This window comes from Balaenoptera physalus, assembly GCF_965194825.1.
Source record: "Balaenoptera physalus genome assembly, chromosome: 11".
Taxonomy (NCBI): Eukaryota; Metazoa; Chordata; class Mammalia; order Artiodactyla; family Balaenopteridae; genus Balaenoptera; species Balaenoptera physalus.
In genome coordinates, this window is record NC_138896.1 from 69,251,290 (window position 1) to 69,268,387 (window position 17,098).

At 51.6% G+C, this 17,098-nt stretch overlaps 1 protein-coding gene across 2 annotated transcripts in view; it reads right to left on the reverse strand.

Moving 5' to 3' along the window:
- Positions 1–17,098, reverse strand: part of FYCO1 (FYVE and coiled-coil domain autophagy adaptor 1) — an 85,655-nt gene that overhangs the window by 39,348 nt on the left and 29,209 nt on the right. For both annotated transcript variants that reach the window (XM_082413852.1, XM_082413853.1), the window contains exons 7-14: positions 14,898–14,988; positions 11,514–13,937; positions 10,361–10,453; positions 9,541–9,659; positions 7,206–7,373; positions 5,104–5,253; positions 4,130–4,341; positions 2,565–2,709 (exon numbers count right to left, since the gene is read on the reverse strand). In XM_082413852.1, the coding sequence (XP_082269978.1) occupies positions 2,565–2,709; positions 4,130–4,341; positions 5,104–5,253; positions 7,206–7,373; positions 9,541–9,659; positions 10,361–10,453; positions 11,514–13,937; positions 14,898–14,988 (3,402 nt within the window). The remainder of the gene's footprint in view (positions 1–2,564; positions 2,710–4,129; positions 4,342–5,103; positions 5,254–7,205; positions 7,374–9,540; positions 9,660–10,360; positions 10,454–11,513; positions 13,938–14,897; positions 14,989–17,098) is intronic.

Below are 17,098 nucleotides of genomic sequence, written 5' to 3' on the forward strand. Positions count from 1 at the left end.
CCCCTCATCAGGGCTTTCACAGCCTTTAACCCCTCCTGGACCACTTCTTCCTTTGGACTTGCTGATTTCTTTCTCTCAGTGTCTTGGCAGGGATGTATACACAAACCCAGGCTCTATACCAACCCCTCACCCCCCCACCCCACCAAACCTGTCTGAGTTTCTCAGACTCCTGGTGGTTTTGATTGGTCCTAAGCTTAGGAAGAAAAAGAACATAAGAAAAAGCCACCAGAGACATGGGGGTCTGTCTTCGGCTAACTCACAAGGAAGGTGTGAGACAAGGCAGGCCCTGAACTGACTTGGAGGGCTGGCCCTTCACCCAAACAGATGATGCATGGGGACTGCAGGTCCATCCATTAGCCCTGGATCTCCCTTGGAGGCCGCAGGCCAGCATGCTGGCAGTTTCCTTTCCTTGGACCACTTCCTGATTTCCCATGACCAAAAACACACTTATTTGTCAGCGGTCAGAAGACCTTCTGCTTTTGTTCCTACTGAGAAAGGGGAAGGTGAAAGGTGAAGGGAAGAGGGAGCTGCAGGCGGCACTTCCTCATGCAGGTGACAGCCCAAGGTCATCCTCCCAGGCCCTGAGCTTCCGGTCCTGCTCCCCGGACCCCCTACCCACCCACCCACCTGGCCGGCAGTTGAGGCACAGTCAGCGAAGAGTTGCCAGGTGACGACGGCATGAGTATGGCTTAGTGCAAATGCAACAGAACGTGCCCTGGGGACCACTGAACCATGGGGGTTGGGGAGAACGCTGGAGGCTCACGCAGCCAGGAAAGGCTTCAGAAGGAAAAGAAAGGGCCCGTGGTCACAGTGAGCAGAGGCTTTCTTGGGTTGGGTGATGGGGCTGGCTTTATCCATGAGGCAAGGTCAGTCACCCTCAAGCAAGAGAACAGAAGAGTATGGAGACATACACTTGAGCCTAAAATCTCCTGCGCTGAGAACCTCCCGAAGATTAAGTGCATCTCCTCCCACGCAGCAGAAATCCTGGATGATAAATCTGACAGCCCTTCCTCTGAACTCTGGGCAGGAATAAAGGAACAGAGATCTCAATACAAGTCGGCAGGAGCATCACAAAACTCCCTAACTGGATGGAAAGTGAGTCAACGAACGTCTGGACACAGGAGCCAAGTCAATTCTCCCTTGAGCTTCTAAACAGGCAGTGCTTGGCTGTAGGAACCGCAGTCAAGCCAGACCACAGGGGCCGAGAAACACCAAGCAAGGCTGCCATGGAGGGGAACTTGACTTTTCCCATGGGTCCCCTGGCTTAAACTCTTGACACTTTAATACAATGGCACTTTGTGCAGTTACTTCATATATTTAGAAATTAGCCATTGCAGACTTTCCTCACAGGCCTTGTTGGAAAAGAGCTGGCCCAGAAAAATGAGAGGGCCAATGGAGAGCCGGTACTAAAGGACGCCCCTGTGCCTGATGCTGTCCATCTGCGGCATCGGGAACATTTGGTGGGTCTGGGTCACTGATTAAGAGCAGCACAAGACACTGGTGATGGGGCAGACACAGGCTGGGTGAGGGGAAAGTCCCTCGGGTTCCACAAAGCACTGGGTAACAAACTTGGTTATATTTTTATTGCTTTTAGAACTTTGGGGTGGACGTCCCTGGCAGTCCAGTGGTTAAGACTCCCTACTTCCACTGCAGGGGGCACGGGTTCGATCCCTGGTTAGGGAACTAAGATCCTGCATGCTGCATGGCGCAGCCAAAAAAAAAAGAGGACTTCTGAGAGAAACATCTACTTGAGACAACAGAAATTAATCTTGTGGCACCATTACCAAGCCTGATGAGTGGTTCCAAAAGATGAACACGGTTTTTAAAGAGCAGTGCGTTGCTCTGAGCGTGGCTATAGCAGCCCAGCCAACGCTGCTCTTATGCGCTGAATTGTGTCCCCCCCTTAAATTCATATGTTGATGTCTTAATGCCCAGTACCTCAGAATGTGACTGTTTTTGGAGATAAGACCTAAAAGAAGTAAGTTAGTTAAAATGAGGCCAATAAGGTGAGCCCTAATCCAATCTGACTGGTGTCCTTATAAGAAGAAAAGATTAGAACACAGAGAGACATGGGTGGCACATGCATAGCGGGCATGACCGTGTTAAGAGACAGGAAGATAGCAGCTGTCTGCAAGCCAAGGAGAGGCCTCAGGAAACCAAACCTGCCGATACCTTGGCCTTGGACTTCCAGAACTGTGAGAAAATAGATTTCTGTTGTCTAAGTCACCTGGTCTATGGTTTTTTTTTTTTTTTATGGTATTTTGTTATGGCGGCCTGAGCAGATTAATACAGTCGCCTAAGCCAAGAAAGGCCTTCCTGGAGATGCTGAAATCAGGGGAACCGCTGACAGACACGCCCAGGAACTCTCTGACAAGGCTCAACACTGACTACTCCTGGAGCCCTGGTGCTCCTCAAGGGCACCCTGCCCCGAGCACTGTTTGCAGGCACCTTCCCTTAAGCAAAGACAGCCAATCCTGCTTCCGAGCTTTCCTAATCCTTTGATAAGAAACCACAAGGCCAGGCACTTAATGAGCACTCAGGAAATGGAGGTGATGTCTACTCACTGTTCAGCCACGTTTGGGTCAAGAGAATCAGTTTCAGTGGGTGTTTCAGGCAAGGAGGAGCCGGACTCCTGTATCTGGCACAACTCCTCATCTGTGATGATGTCAAACACGGCATCGTCTGGCGGCCGGCAGTCTGTGTTAGCACCTGGGGTGCAGAGGCAGGTCGGGAGAGAAGAGAAATGCACAGTCATGGACAGTACGGGGAGGGAGTGCAGCTATGTGGGACGAGCCACCAGGACACACTCTAAGTGCTCACTCAACCGACAGCTATTCTGTCCAGATGGAGAGAAATGGCTCTTGGGATGTTCCAGAAAAGCAGATGAGGGGACTACAGATGAAACTGAATGCACCATGTAAGAGATTTCTCTGAAGTCCCTTAGGCAGTGGCGTGGAGAGGTTTTAAGCTCTTACATGTTCTCTGAGCCCCTTTATTTAGAAGGAAAAAAACCTATCAAAATCTTATCAGGAAAGAACCTAACAAAAAGGTAATCATACTTCTGTGCTGCTGAATCCTTGCTCCAGCAGACACAGACCTCACTCATGCCTCTTTGAGAGGAGGATTCTGTCTGACCTGCATTTTCACCTCAATCCACTGGGGGGTGGAAAAGAACCTCCCTCTGCACAGCAGCCACTGTGCTTCTGACCAGGGGGACTTGTGCCCAACTTTGCAGGCTCCCCAGTAGGAAGGATGCTGTGCGATGCGGCTGTGCTAGTCACCCCCCACCCCGCCAACAAGCAGTCTTTTGCATGTGATGGAAAATGTGATGGCAGGCCTGAGATGAAAAAAGAAAAGACAGAAAGTAAGACAGACAGGCAGAGGAGGAGACAGGAAATGTCAGAAATCAAAACAAGCAACCTCAGCATGCTGGCACCATGCCACCCTCTGTCGTCACTGGAACACCCACTACTGAGCCAGGCGAGGGGAAGATTCCTGGGCTGGTCAGCAAGAAGAACAGTTCATGGGAGTTACAAGTTCCCAGCAGGCCCTGCCGCATGGCTCCTGGGACAGGCCATGCTTCAGAATAGACACCCACAGTCCAGTCCTGAGAGGGCAGCCTGGGCTGGTCTGCGAGGCTGTGCTGAGAAGCAGCAGGAACCAAATCCCGCTTCCTTTTACTGAGCTGAGTGAGAGGACATGAAGGAGAATACACCCTTCTTGGCCGCCGAGAGAGAATGTGAGCTACAGGGAGACAGGGAAGGATGTGCTCGTTTCCACACTCAACTCCTGGCCTTTGGTTACCCTGAAAGAGAGGGTTGGATATGGGGCTGGGGCCCTGGGAGACAGCGTTTTCCAAAGCTGTGGGATCCACTGGTGGTATGTGAGTTGAGAAGTAAACAGACCCCATGTTAAATAACACTGAATCATACCAGGAGAAAGTTATTCCCTTTTCAATTCTCCTTCAATCCTAATTACATCAAAAAGAAAGTCTCAGATTGGTGGTACTACCTTTTTAGTGCCTAAGTGTGGAAAACACTGAACTAAGCATGTTCCAGCTGAGCAGCCACAGTGGGGTAGCAGTGAGGGTGGCACCTGGAAAACACCGAGGGCAGTGGCGGAGCCTGACCTTGGCCTCTGGTGGCTTGCGGTGCGGCCTGGGCTGGTGACCGGGCGGGGCTGGGCTCTCCCTGGCTGGTGCCCGAGCTGGTGCTGTCGGGGGACCCGGGGCCCTCGCTCAGCTTCTGGAAGCAGGCCTGGCAGCAGCGCTCCTTCTTGCTGCTGTGCTTGCTCACAGCGTAGTTGTTGCAGCAGTAGTAACAGAAGATGTGGCCGCATATCCTGGGGACGACACAGGCACGGGCCCTGAGGACGCTGCACTAGAGGTCTCGAGTGACCTGCTCGGCACCGGAACCGGGCTCTGTTCTGGGCTCTGGACGCCACACGGCTCGTCAGACCTGGCTCTGCCCCCACTCTAGAGTGAGGCCTGAAGGCTTATCTCATAAGATTCCAAGAAAGCCATCTTGGTAAGCCTGATGGGAGACACTTTTACTTCCTAGGGTCCTGGGAGGCAGGCCGAGCCCCCTTCCCTGACGCAACGATGCAGGTGTGCATTCCAGGCCTCGGGGGCTGGGCTCTAAGAGACCACAGACCCCATCCCCCTGTGCTGACCGTTCTCCATCTGACCCCACCCCAACCCAAGATTCATCCCTGTCTGCCCTTCTTTGGGCCCTGGGGGGTGGGGGGTCTTTGCTCTGTGTTCCTCCGGTGAAGCCTCAGCCCCTGCTCTCTCTGGGTTTCGTTTCCCCTCTGACCCCTGCAGGCCAAGAGAAGGTCAGGGGTTGGGTCTCTGGGTGCTCTACATCCCTGTGGGTCCCCTTAACTCTGCCTACGACCCCTGTATTAAACTCTCTTCCCTTTCGGGGATCCCTGAGTGTCCTGCTGAGACCCTGCCTAACAGACCCTCCTCAACTGGTTCCCTTGAAACTAAGAGGCAACATGCTCTTCCTAGACAGTTGGCTGAGGTGCCAACACCTGCCACGGAGTCCTCGTTCAGAGGCGTCTGCTCTAGTGCTGGGCCCTGCCCGCAAGCCGCCTGCTGACCTGCAGTGGTGCCGCCGCACCATCCAGCTGAACTCCCGCTTGCAGTCAAAGCAGTAGTTCGCCTCCGTGTCCCCCAGCCACCTCTCCTCAGCACTGAGCTTCTGTTGGAATTCCAGGGCATCTGACTTCTGCCAGAGAGCATCCTTGTCCCTGGGAAAAAGCCGCATTAGAAAAACAGAAGAAAGAATCCATGAAAACAACAGAATTATCTCTGGTTCATTTCAAAAGACTGCTTCCGAATTTCCCAAAACACAAGGAGAATTCATTTTTACCTTGCAAATAACCCCCCAGTCTAGGTCTCCTCTGTCACCCCACACCAGTCCCAGACTCAGCAGGAGCCTGCCAACGTGTAAGTCCTCATCTGACACCACACGTGTGAAGGTACGGGGGACCTGCGATGTCCATAAAGGGCTCTGGCAACTGCAAAGACCTGCTGGCACTGACAAGGGTCACCAGCTGCTCAGATGTCTAAATGACAGTGCATGTGGCCACTGTGAGTTTAAGCTGGCACGTGCTGCCATGATTACATGACAGTCTGTGTGCTGTGAGCCCAAGAACCCAAATCTTAAATGTGCTCGGGATCCTTCATGTTTTTATGGTTTAAGTAACAATTAATGGAGGAGAGTCGAGCTTTTCCTGAAAATCCGATGGGATGTTGACCTCCTCCACTCCTTAGAGAGACAGCACAGCCACTACAGGAAGCAAGCACACTGAAAAAAGTGGCAGGATTTTCAGGAGGCTCTAGCAGCATCTAAATGTGCCTGATGCACCAGGGAAGATGTGTATAAAGCCTTCCTTAAAACTGCTATTAATTTTCGGGGCTATAGGAAACACAGAGGATGGAAGAACACGTTAAATGACACCATGGGCATGCAATCAGAAAAGTCCAGGCTATGGGAAACTCTACCAGATGAATGGCCTGCTTTCTTTAAAAGTAAACTGCAAAGGAAAAAAAAAGAGAGAGAGAGATGGTGGGGGAGCCATGACTAAGTAAGAGAGATCTAAGAAACATACACCATGCAATGTATAGATCTAATATAGATCCTGATTAGAAAAAATTATAAAGCAATTAGAAAAATTTCAAACTGACTAGACACTTGATGATATTGGGAATTAGTTAATTTTCAAGCGCGGTAATGATGCTGTGGTTGTTTAAAATAGAGTCCTTGTGTTGGAGAGGTACGTATCAAAATACTTGTGGATGAGATGATAGGATGTCTGGGATTTGCTTCAAAATAATCTGAGGAGGTGGGGGAAATCGGTAGGACTCTTGGATGATACAAGACTGGTCATGAGCTGAATAATGTTGAAGCTGGGTGACAGGTACACAACAGTGCATTTTGCTATCCTATTTTTGTATTTTTGAAAATTTCCGGGACTTCCCTGGAGGTCCAGTAGTTAAGACTCCGCGTTTCCACTGCAGGGGGCGTGGGTTTGATCCCTGGTTGGGGAACTAAGATCCCACAAGCAGCCAGGCGCAGCCAAAAAAAAAAAAAAAATGCTATACAAAAACCTTTAAAAACTTTTTGAATGACTTGTCAACATTTAAAAGTCAGGCCAATTTCACATAAAAATCCAGATTTCCACCTTCTCTTAAGAAGTAACGTGACCTGGCAATCCTGGACTCGATGCCTGTGGGGCAACAGTCAGCAAGAGCAGGGCAGGCCATGTCCTCCGGTTTCTCAGAGCCCCCATCCTGGCCCGGTTCACACATTTACATCACTGTCTGCTACCTGCAGGCACTGGAGTTTGGGGGCCCAGGTGCTGGGGACAGTGGGATGGAGGAGAAGGAGAAAAGGGCTCATGAGAGAGTGACAAGGGAATGGAGAAGTCCCTGAGGATATTAAACATCTCTGATTGTCACTCTTGTGGCTGAGCACATGGAGATTTTGAAAACAGTTAGCATAGCAATAAGAAAACACGGACCAGGTGCAAGGCTGCCAAGGGCCTGAGCAGACCCTGTTCACATGTGTGGGCGCTTACAACAGAACACAAGCAGACAGGGGCCCATTTCCCTTGAAGAGTCCTTTCAAGAACAGTTGCATTTCTTTAAAGAAAAGCCAAGCTTGCGGGGAGCCCCTGGCCCCTTGTTTGACACTCACCTGAGCAGCTCTATCAGCCGCTCCTCCAGGTACTTCTTGGTTCTATTCAGGTCATCCAGGTCAGCAAGCATCTTCTGGTCATTCTTCTCCCTGTCTGTCGCCTCCTGGCAGAGTCTATTGTAATACTCCTGGATCTTTGTCGTGGCTTTTTCAAGGTCCTTCTGGGTCCTGGTGGAGGAGTAGTAAGTTTTCCTTACTACCCACTACTTCCAGCTTCCCCCGTGCCTCTGGGCTAACCCAGGCCTCTAATGGGGGGTCCTGCTGCCCTACCAGTCTTTCCCCTTCATGGGGGGAGCCACCTGGCACTGCCCCACTCACAGGCTGTACACTCTCTTAAGCCTTCAAAACTTCCCTCACACACCCAAACTCTTCACACACCACTACCCCTCACAACAAATACAAGGGACATTTGGGAGAGGAGGTTGACCTCAGGTCACTAGGAGCACCCCAGGTGCGTCCAACTCTGCACCACTTGGCTCTTGGGCAGAGACTGAGGCTTTGAGAGGAGCCCAATGGGTTAAGTGCATGCGCTGGTGATGGCAGTATACACAAGAGGAAAAAGGAGCCAGGAGAGAAAGAACAGAGGCATAGCTTCCTGGAGATGACCACACAGAGGAGCGCCTATCTTCCATGTGTCTTTGGGACTCTACACATGGGGCTTGGCATGGGGCACACAGCAGGCACTCAATCTACACTGCAAGGCGTTCAACCTGACAACCCTGAGGCCTAAGGAATCCTGTTCTGGGTGCTTCGGAGCCTCAGGCTGCAGCAGAGGGGCCGGCTGAAGCACGGTCTTCCCGCCCTTGCCCACTTCTCTTTCAGCTCACCTGTCCCCTAAGGCAGTGGTTTTCCAAGGATGCCTTACAAAGCAAGGCTTTCATAACAGCTCCATTAAAACAGAGGGCTGTGCAAGACTAATTAATCTGTATCTAATCCAGCCTTTCCATGTCCAGTATAAAGTTGTCAGGAGGTTTTTTACTAGACACTGTCCTCCAAAATGATCTCGGGTACACACAGACACACACACACCCACAGAGTTATAGCATTAAAAAAATGCCACCAACTTAGGAGGTTCTACTTAAATTGTCACATGAACACCACCAGGCTAAGGGCAGCCAGAGTCCTATAGGATTCAAACTTTGTAAGGAGTCAGCTGAGAAGAGTCAGATGAGAAGAAATGTACACTGAGGTTACTAAACATCCAGTGTGGTCTGGATCTCCTATTGAGCCTGGGCCCAGGCCTAGAAGCAGATGGTAGGAGATGGGTGGAAAAGTTAAAGCCTCGGGAGAATGTGGTGTGTCTGTTTTTGCTGGGAGCACACATGCAATCAGGTCCCAGCATCCCCTACAGGACCAGTTTGGCCCCATCACCAGACAGTGGGCTGCTGACACTCACAATTCCGGGTGGCCCCCAAGCCTGAAGATGAAGAGGTCTTGGGGTTGGACACAGGTAGGGCCATACTTTAAGGTTAACAAAAAATTACGATAAAAGGGTGACAGCACGACGTGCTCTCCACAGACACGGCACCAGACAGTCTCCAGGAAGACAAGCCGGTCCTGCTCCCTGGCTCGCTCACTCACTCTCAGATGAGCTTGGGAGAACCTCACACCTAACCCCGCAGCCTCTCATTTCACAGAGGAAATGAAGAACTCAAGTCAAAACACACAGGGGGGGAAACATGCACACATGATACTCACACACCAGTACCCTAAAACAAAACAAAACAAAACACAAAACTATCTGTCTATATATTTTTTAGGGTAGTTGTTGAGACAAAGACTCTGGAGCCAAATGTTCTGAGTTCCAATCCTGCCATCACCACTTACACACTGTGTGACCCTGGGAAAGTGACTTCACTCCTCTGAGCCTTGTTTTCCTCATCTATGAAATGGGATAAATAATAATACCATCCTCACAGGACCGTTGGGAGGATTAAATGGGCAAATAAATACCAAGTATTTAAAACGGTACCTGCCACATTTTAGGCATTACTTAAATGTCTGCTGTTAGTAGTACCATGATTATCTCCCAGCTTTTATTTCATTTTAGTTTTACCAAAGCATGAAGTTACTGAACTGAAATATGCCCTGCTAGAGATAAGACAATGGAATTAAGAGAAAGGGTCTCTGCAGCTTCCTATAGGCTTGTGACAGGCAGATTGCCAAGGTTCTCTGTGGCATGCTTCTGACATAAGCACTTTATGAGTCTGTGGCTTTTCTTGCAAAAGGGCTTCTTTAACCTGATATGAGTGGTTGACTTTCTAAATGACTGTACCAAACACCCCCTCCCTTGAGGACTCTCTCACTGGCCGCGTGGGTGGACCGTGTAACTAACCTGTCCAAGTCTTGGCGCAGGGCGGCCCCCTCCTCATCCTTTCTCAGCATGGCGGCCTGGCACTCGGCAAGGTGCTTGCTGGTGCAGCTCAGCTTCTCCGCCGCATCGGCCTGGGCAGCCTGGAACAGGACAGCAGGGAGAAGATGCTCGGTTGCAGAAGCCCATGCAAGATGCCATCAAGTGACTGGCATGCTCCCCCCCCCATCTGGCTGGCGCACTTCTAACAGGAGGGGCTTTTGTCTGTTTTTAAGTTCAAGAGACCATGAACTAGTATGTGTGTGGAGTATGACAGACTCCCATTTGTAATTATGTCCCTCAAGCATCAGCTGCAACCGGTTGTGGTGGCTGGAGGGGCAGCAGGTATCAGAATCTCCAGGGTGGGGGTAGAGGTGGGGTGGCAGGGTACAGGAGTCACTGAAAAAAGTCACTGCCCTGAAGACGGGTTTCAGTTCCATCCCTGCTCTGGCTCACGTCAGAAACACTGACTTGGAGAGCATCTGCAGAGGGGGATGACTTATTTCCTTTCCATAAGACACAGGGGCGGTGAAAAACACACTTGACAGCTCTAGCCAGGTGTCCAGGGAGTGGAAGAGCCATGACACAGACTCAGGTTGTCTGCAAAGGTGAGCCGACGGCAGCTTTAGCCAGGGCACTGGAACTCCGGCAGGGAGGCCTCTCTGATGGTCCAATGAAAGCCAAGCCACATCCCCTTCCTCGACAGGCCCACACCCTGGGAGTGGAACGACCAGGCGAACGATGGGCCGGCCGCTGCTCAGGGCTGACAGGAGCACCGCCCCTGGGCCTCAGGGGCCAGGCTTACCTTCAGCTTCCCCACAGCCTCCTCGGCGGCCTGTAGCTGCCGACCTTGCTCCTCCAACTGGCCCCTGAGGCTCCTGCATTCTTCACTGGAGGTCTGGAGAGGATGAGAAAGGGATCAGAAAAGTGGGGTCCTTGTTCTGAGACACCCTCAGCCCCATTCCCCCCAAATGGGTGAAAACAAGCTACCTCTCTCTTTTTCTCCCAAACTCAATAAACTTTGGGCTTCCCTGGTAACACAATCCCATCAAGCCAAGAGACTTAGCTTGGCCCCCAAACCTAGAATTTCATTTCTGCCAAGGAAAGGGTGGAGTATGAGCCACACGGAACTGCAAGGGGTGGGGTGACACAAGGGGGGAGGCACATCTGCGGGAACGCAGTAGTTGCCTAGGAGAGAGGTCAGGAGTGGTCTGAGTGCACAGACCCAGAAGCAGACAGACACATCAGAAGCCAAAGCCCCGTAGACGTCTGCCTGTGTCCTCACTCTTAACCCTTTTTCTCTGCAGGTCAAGACACACGGTAAACACTGTTCTCATAAGCTTGTCTATCCCAAGGGCTCTGTGAAAATGAATTGAGTTGGTTTCCTACAACTGCTCTGCTATCAGGAGGCACCTGAAGGGACAGAGAATCCAGGGACAGGACTTGAGGCAGTCAGGAACTCACATGCCAAAAGGGGCTGGACAAGTACATAAACGAGTGCAAGGAAAATAGCAGAGGATGCACGCTTCCTTAAAGTGGGCAGTCCCCACCCAGCTCCTGCTGACTGCTGCCACGTAGGAATGAGAGCACAGGCTTTAGGAACTCCCAAGATTTCAAAAGAAGTCCAAAAACGGAATCTATAAACACCCTGCTCTTGAAATGTTGGCTACTAAGTTAAAAAAAAAGTCTGTGTGGGCCAAACTTGTCTGTAATGGCCTTAAATTTAGACGTCTGGGTTAAAGGATCCCTCTCCAATGCTGTATCCCTAACATGTTCCTGCAGGGAGAAGGATGCTGTGAGCTATGACACCTGGACGAGACCATGTTGGCTTGGGCCCCCCAGGACATTCTTGGGCCCTCATGTGCCACCTGGCCGAAGGTGCATCCCAACCACTCATGGACCCACCAGGCCCTGCCGCAGGAGACAGGTGCAGCTCAGACGGTCAAGGTGAGGATTACCTTAAGTCTGCTCTGGTAGTCCATGATCTCGGTGCTCAGCTGGAACTTGAGGGTGTCGAGCTCCTGGCGTGCAGTCTCCCGGATGCTCTGGGCCTGCTGCTCGGCCTGGGCCAGCTGGGCCTGCAGGCCAGGCAGTGAGCCAGCTGCCTCCTCAGCTGCCTTCAGCTTCCCCTGCAAGCTCTCCTTCTCTCGCCGCAGCCCTGCCACTTGGTGTTCCAGGCCCTCCAGCTCCTTGGAGGATGCCTCTTTGGCATCCTGGAGCTCTTGCATGGCGTGGGCCAGCGCCCCCTCCACCGGCTCTTTCTCCGCGGTCAGCGCGCAGACCTGGATGCCGAGCTCGGCCATATCCGTGTTGGCCCGGTGCGGCTGCTTCTGCAGCTCAGCATGTTCTAGCTGAGCCTCCTCGGAGCCGCCTTTTGCCTGGGACAGCTCCTCCCACACTACTTGGAGCTCCTCCTCCCTCCGCTGGGCCTCTCCGGCCCTCTCCTCCTGCAGTGCCCCTTCACGCTCCGAGCACTGCAGCAGCTCCTGGACGTGGGCCCTGTTGAGGGCTTTGTTCTGCTCCTTCAGTTGCTGCACGAGGGCCTTGTGCTCCCTCAGAGCGGCCTCGGCCACGCTCAGCTGGCTCTGCACCTTCTCCCGGTCACCCAGGGCTGCCTGCAGCTTGGCCTGGAGGTCCAGCACCCCAGCCTGCAGCCTCTGGGCCTCCTCCTGCTGTCTCTCCAGCTGCGCCTGAGACAGGGCCAGCTGGGCTGCTAGCTCCCGGGACGCGTGGTCTTGAGGTGTGCTGGACCCCTGCTGGCTTTTGTCTGCCGTGAGGGTCTCGATCAGCTGGGTCTGCTGGCGGCACCGGTCCTCAAGCGCTCTGAGCTCCCCCGCCCGGGCCTCTGCCAGCTGCCGGCACTGCTCCACCTGCTCCTGCAGTTGTTGGCATTCGGCCTCCTTGCTTTGCAGGGCAGCCTCCTTCTCAGCCACATGGGCCCTCATGGTCTCCTTGGCCTTCTTCACAGCCAGGAGGCTTGCCTCCATCTGGTCGCCCATGCGCCGGATGCTGGCCTGCTCTGACTGCAGGGAGGCCAGGGAGCCCTGGATGGCCGCCTCGCGCTGCTGCAGCGCTTGATAGTCAGCCTGCAGGGCCTGAAGCTTATCCTCCAACAGCTGGTTGCGCTCCACCACATTCTGCAGCTCCTTCTCCAGCTCCCTGTTGGCCTGCTGGAGCTTCCTCTCCTGGCCGGCCCCTTGCATCCTGGGATCGTCCACCTGTTCCTCCCACGGGCCCCGCGGCTCCTCCTCCAGCTTCTCCTCCAGCTTCTCACAGGCCTGCTGCAGGGTGGAGCTCAGAGCCTCGCGCTCCTCAGCCGCCACGGGCAGCTCTGGGTCGGACTGCGCAGCGAGTCGCTCCAGCGCCCCCACCCTCTGGCTGAGGCAGTCTTTGTCCTGGATGAGCTGCTTCCTCTGCTCCTCCAGGTCACTCACGTGCTGGCTCACCTGGGCCAGCTGGGTCTCCAGGAGCTGCAGCTGCCGCGTCAGGGACCTGGCCTCCTGCTCCAGCAGCTCCTTCTCCTCCTGCCGCCGCTGCTCCTGCCGCCGCCCCTCCGCGAGCTCGTCCTCCAGGGAGCTCAAGTGGGCCAAGGACTCCTGCAGCTGACGTTGGAGCTGGGCTGCCTCCTGCCCCTTCCTGGACAGCTCTTCCCGGAGCGGGGCCATCTCCTCCACCAGGCGCTCCAGGCTGGCCCGGGCCTCCTCCTTCAGCTGCAGCTCTTTGGCCAGCTGCTCCAGCTGGGTGCTCTGCTGCCTGTTGAGCTCCTGGACCCAGGTGCTCTCCCTTTCCAGGAGCTTCTCCCCCAGCTCCTGAGTCTCCAGGGGCGAGTCACTGGGGATGCGCTTTTGCCGCCCCTTTGCATCCAGTGCCACGTCAGCCTTCTGCTCGGCTGCACCCAGCTGGTCTGGGACATCAGCTGAGCACTGGTCCTTCCTGCCCAGGGAGTCACGTGTGGCCTCGAGCTCCCGAGCCAGGGGCTGCAGTAGGGACTCCAGCCGCCGCAGGGCTGAGCGGTAATCCTCCTCCTTCTCTGAGGCCCCCAGCTCCAGGGCCTGCAGGCACATCTGCAGCTCCTTCACAGTGTTCTGTGTGGCCTGGGTGACTTCCCACTGCTTCCGGAGCGTGGCCACCATACCGGCGAGGCGAAGGTTGTCCTCGGTGGCAGCGCGGCCCCTCTCTCTCTCTGCCTGCAGCTGCTCTCCACGCAGGCTGACGGCCGCCCTCAGCTCCTCGTTCTCTCGGTCCCGCTGCTGCATCTGCTCCTTCAGCTGCTTCTCCCGCACCTCCAGCTGGTCCAGCTCCAGCCGCAACTCGTCAAAGCCCTCCAGTGCCTCGTGGTTTAAGGGGTTGCTCAGGTCAAGGTGGGAGGCCATCTCCTGAGTCTGGGGAGGAAACACGAAAAACAGGTGGCTTGGGGATGAAGCTACATGGCTGCTTGGCAAAACTTTAGAATTTAATGAGAACAGAAGTAAAAATACAGCAATTACATGACCTAAGGTTAGTCTATCGAGCTATTCAAAGGACCAGAACCCCTTTGCTCAAAGCATCTGCCAGAGGAGGTCAGTAGCACATCCTAAGATATGATGCAACGTCACACGTGTGAGCTCCACTGAGACTCAGAACTTGCCTTTCCCATTCAGCCTCCTGTAGCTTTGGTAACATAATGGATGCTGGTTCTTAGGGAAATGATGTTATATGTAAACTACTGCTTACCCATTGCACTGCACCCACAATTCCTGTTGCAATTAAATCACAAAATAGGGTAAAAATGCTACTCTTAATGCTTCTTATACTGATTCGTCTTATATTGCTTTGCTGATTAATTTCAGTGTTCTTTCCCATTAAACTATACGATACATTCACATTTCTAACAAAATTAATGAAACTGACCTGACGCACTAACGTTTACTGAGCACTAGCCTGTGCCAAGCCCTTAAGCACTGTGCGTGTGTGCCCTCATTTACTCCCTACAACCACCTTTCAGGCTGGTATGAGATTTTACAGATGAGAGAGGTCAAGTTTCGACAGGGTAGGTCACCTTCCCAGGGTCACACAGGGGGCGAGTGACAGTCAGGATTTGACCTTGCCACTTTTAACCAGAGTGCCAAACCACTTCTTCTGAAACACTTTAAAAAGCTTTTAAAAGAATTTATTTTTTAAAAGGCCTAAATTCCTTTTGGTTGTAAAAACCTGGACTCGAGGAAACACTGGGTAGGACTGAGGGGTTATATCGCTTGGGCTGGAACACCAGGCGTCTGAGAACATCCCCCTGAGCTGGGAGGGGCAAGGACATGCCCTGGTTGACATGACAGAGAGCGAGTCCCCAGCCTTCTCGGCATTACCTGCAGGTAGCTGCTCACCAAACTGCTCATGCTGGAGCTTCGGCTGGGGGGTCTCCATAGGTAAGCAGAAGAGCCAGTGCCCAGGGTCCTCCTGTTGGGCCACAAAACAGACATGCCTGCATCAGAGCAGGAAACACACACACACACACACACACACACACACACTCAAACACACACACACTTGGGGAGGCCTTGGTTGTCACTAGGCAACCAGGTGGTGGTAGGGGCAGTGCCCTCCCAGGTCCAGTAAGAGGGCAAAGTCCAACAATTTCCACCAAAGCACACATTCAGGTTGGTCGTAGCAGCTAGACCACGCTGTTGAAGTCTAAGCACGATGGCTTTGCTCTCACTGCCAAAAAAGAACGAAGTGAACATAGTATTTCCCAGTTTTTAGTTTAAGTTTTCCTAGAACCTTCGATGCCAGCCATAACTTGTCTACCAGGGAGGAACCAGCAACAGTTAATCTGGTAAATAAAGGTCACGCTGTGCTTCGGGCCTTGAGGTCACTGCTTTACGTTGTTACACGAGTAATGTGGCTGGAAGACCTCTTCTGGTTCACACTGGACATTTCCCTCACTGCAGAAAGTTCTATTTGATGGCACTAGTCATTGCGAACGAAACACACTTTTACTTAACGACCAGAATCTTCTCCTTAATCTACAATTACTGCATTTTAAACCTTGTTAGTGTCCACAACCCAACAACTGCACTTCTCAGTACTACCTGAAAGACAGTCACATATGTGCATAAGGTTACGTGTGGGGATGCTCTTGGCAGCACCGTCATGGTGGAAAAAGCAGAACCTTTCTAACTCCGCATCACTAGAGAAACAGATAAACTATTTACTCACACAATGGAATACTCTATGCCACAGGTTGGCAATCTTTTCTGTAAAGGGCCAGAGAGTGAATATTTCGGTTTGCAAGCCTTATGGGTTCTGTCACAATTCAACTCTGCCACTGTAGCATGAAAGCAGCCATAGACAATAGGTAAATGAAGGTGTGTTACACACTGCCCTGTGGGCCATGGTTTGCCAGCGCTACTCCACATCTATAGAACTCCTTGTACAAACACAGATAAAAATCTCAAAAACAATGTGGAATGAAAAAAGCAACCTGCAAAAGTAAAGCCACCTCATGATTCAATCAGTGTAGCAAATTTAAAAAATATATATAAAATACAACTATACATACGTAATATTTACGGGCACATGTAGTGAAACACAAATATTTGGGAATGACATGCATCAACTAAAGGGTTGTAATTACTTCTAGAAAGGGAGAAAAGGAGAAAGGACGGCCGCGGGGTGGGGCTTTATTTGGATCTATAATATTTTATTTCTTAAAAAAAAAAAAGGTATCAGACATAACAAAAAAATCCCACAAGAACCAGCTTGAAGGGACTTTGGCCAAATATAAGACACCTTAAGCTTTGAAATAATCACAGTGACAGAATATAACCTATTGAATAAAATAAGAATCCACGAGTCAATGCTGCTGTAAATGAATAAATAGATGGGGAAGAAGGAAAAGATCTTCCTTACAATAGAATGCCAACTATTAATGTAGAAGGAATGATGGAGTCAGAAAATTACTCTGGTAACCATGATAGTAATTGATTCAGGAAAAGATTTACCGGACGCTAAAACTAACAGGAGGGAGATTTAAAAGAAACAGGATAAAAACCTAGTCTCAAAATGTCTTCCCATAAGATACATATTAATTACAAACAGAGAAACAGTAACTTTAGGAGAAACCTGGCTAACACCACCTTAACCAAATGATCATGGTTAACCTTGCAAGTAATGAAACAAACCAACATCCTGCGTCTCTGGGTACAACATGCTGAGGACACAACACCTGGGGTATTTCCGCCAAAAATGCTTAATCTGAATCCAATAATGAGAAAACACTAGACAAACTCAAATTAAGGAACATTTTACAAAATAATTGGCCTGTACTTTTCAAAAATGTCTGTGCAAAGAGGAGAAACTGTTCCAAATGAACAAGGACTAGAGAGACCCAACAATTCACTGACATGTGACCCTGGATTGGCTCCTGGATTATAAAAGACATGTCTGGCATAATTCTTAAAATTTGAACACAGTCTGTAGATTAGACAGCGGTACTGTATCAATGTTCTGTGATTTTAACAATTGTACTGAGGTTATATAGATGTCTCTGACTTTAGGAAAGGATATC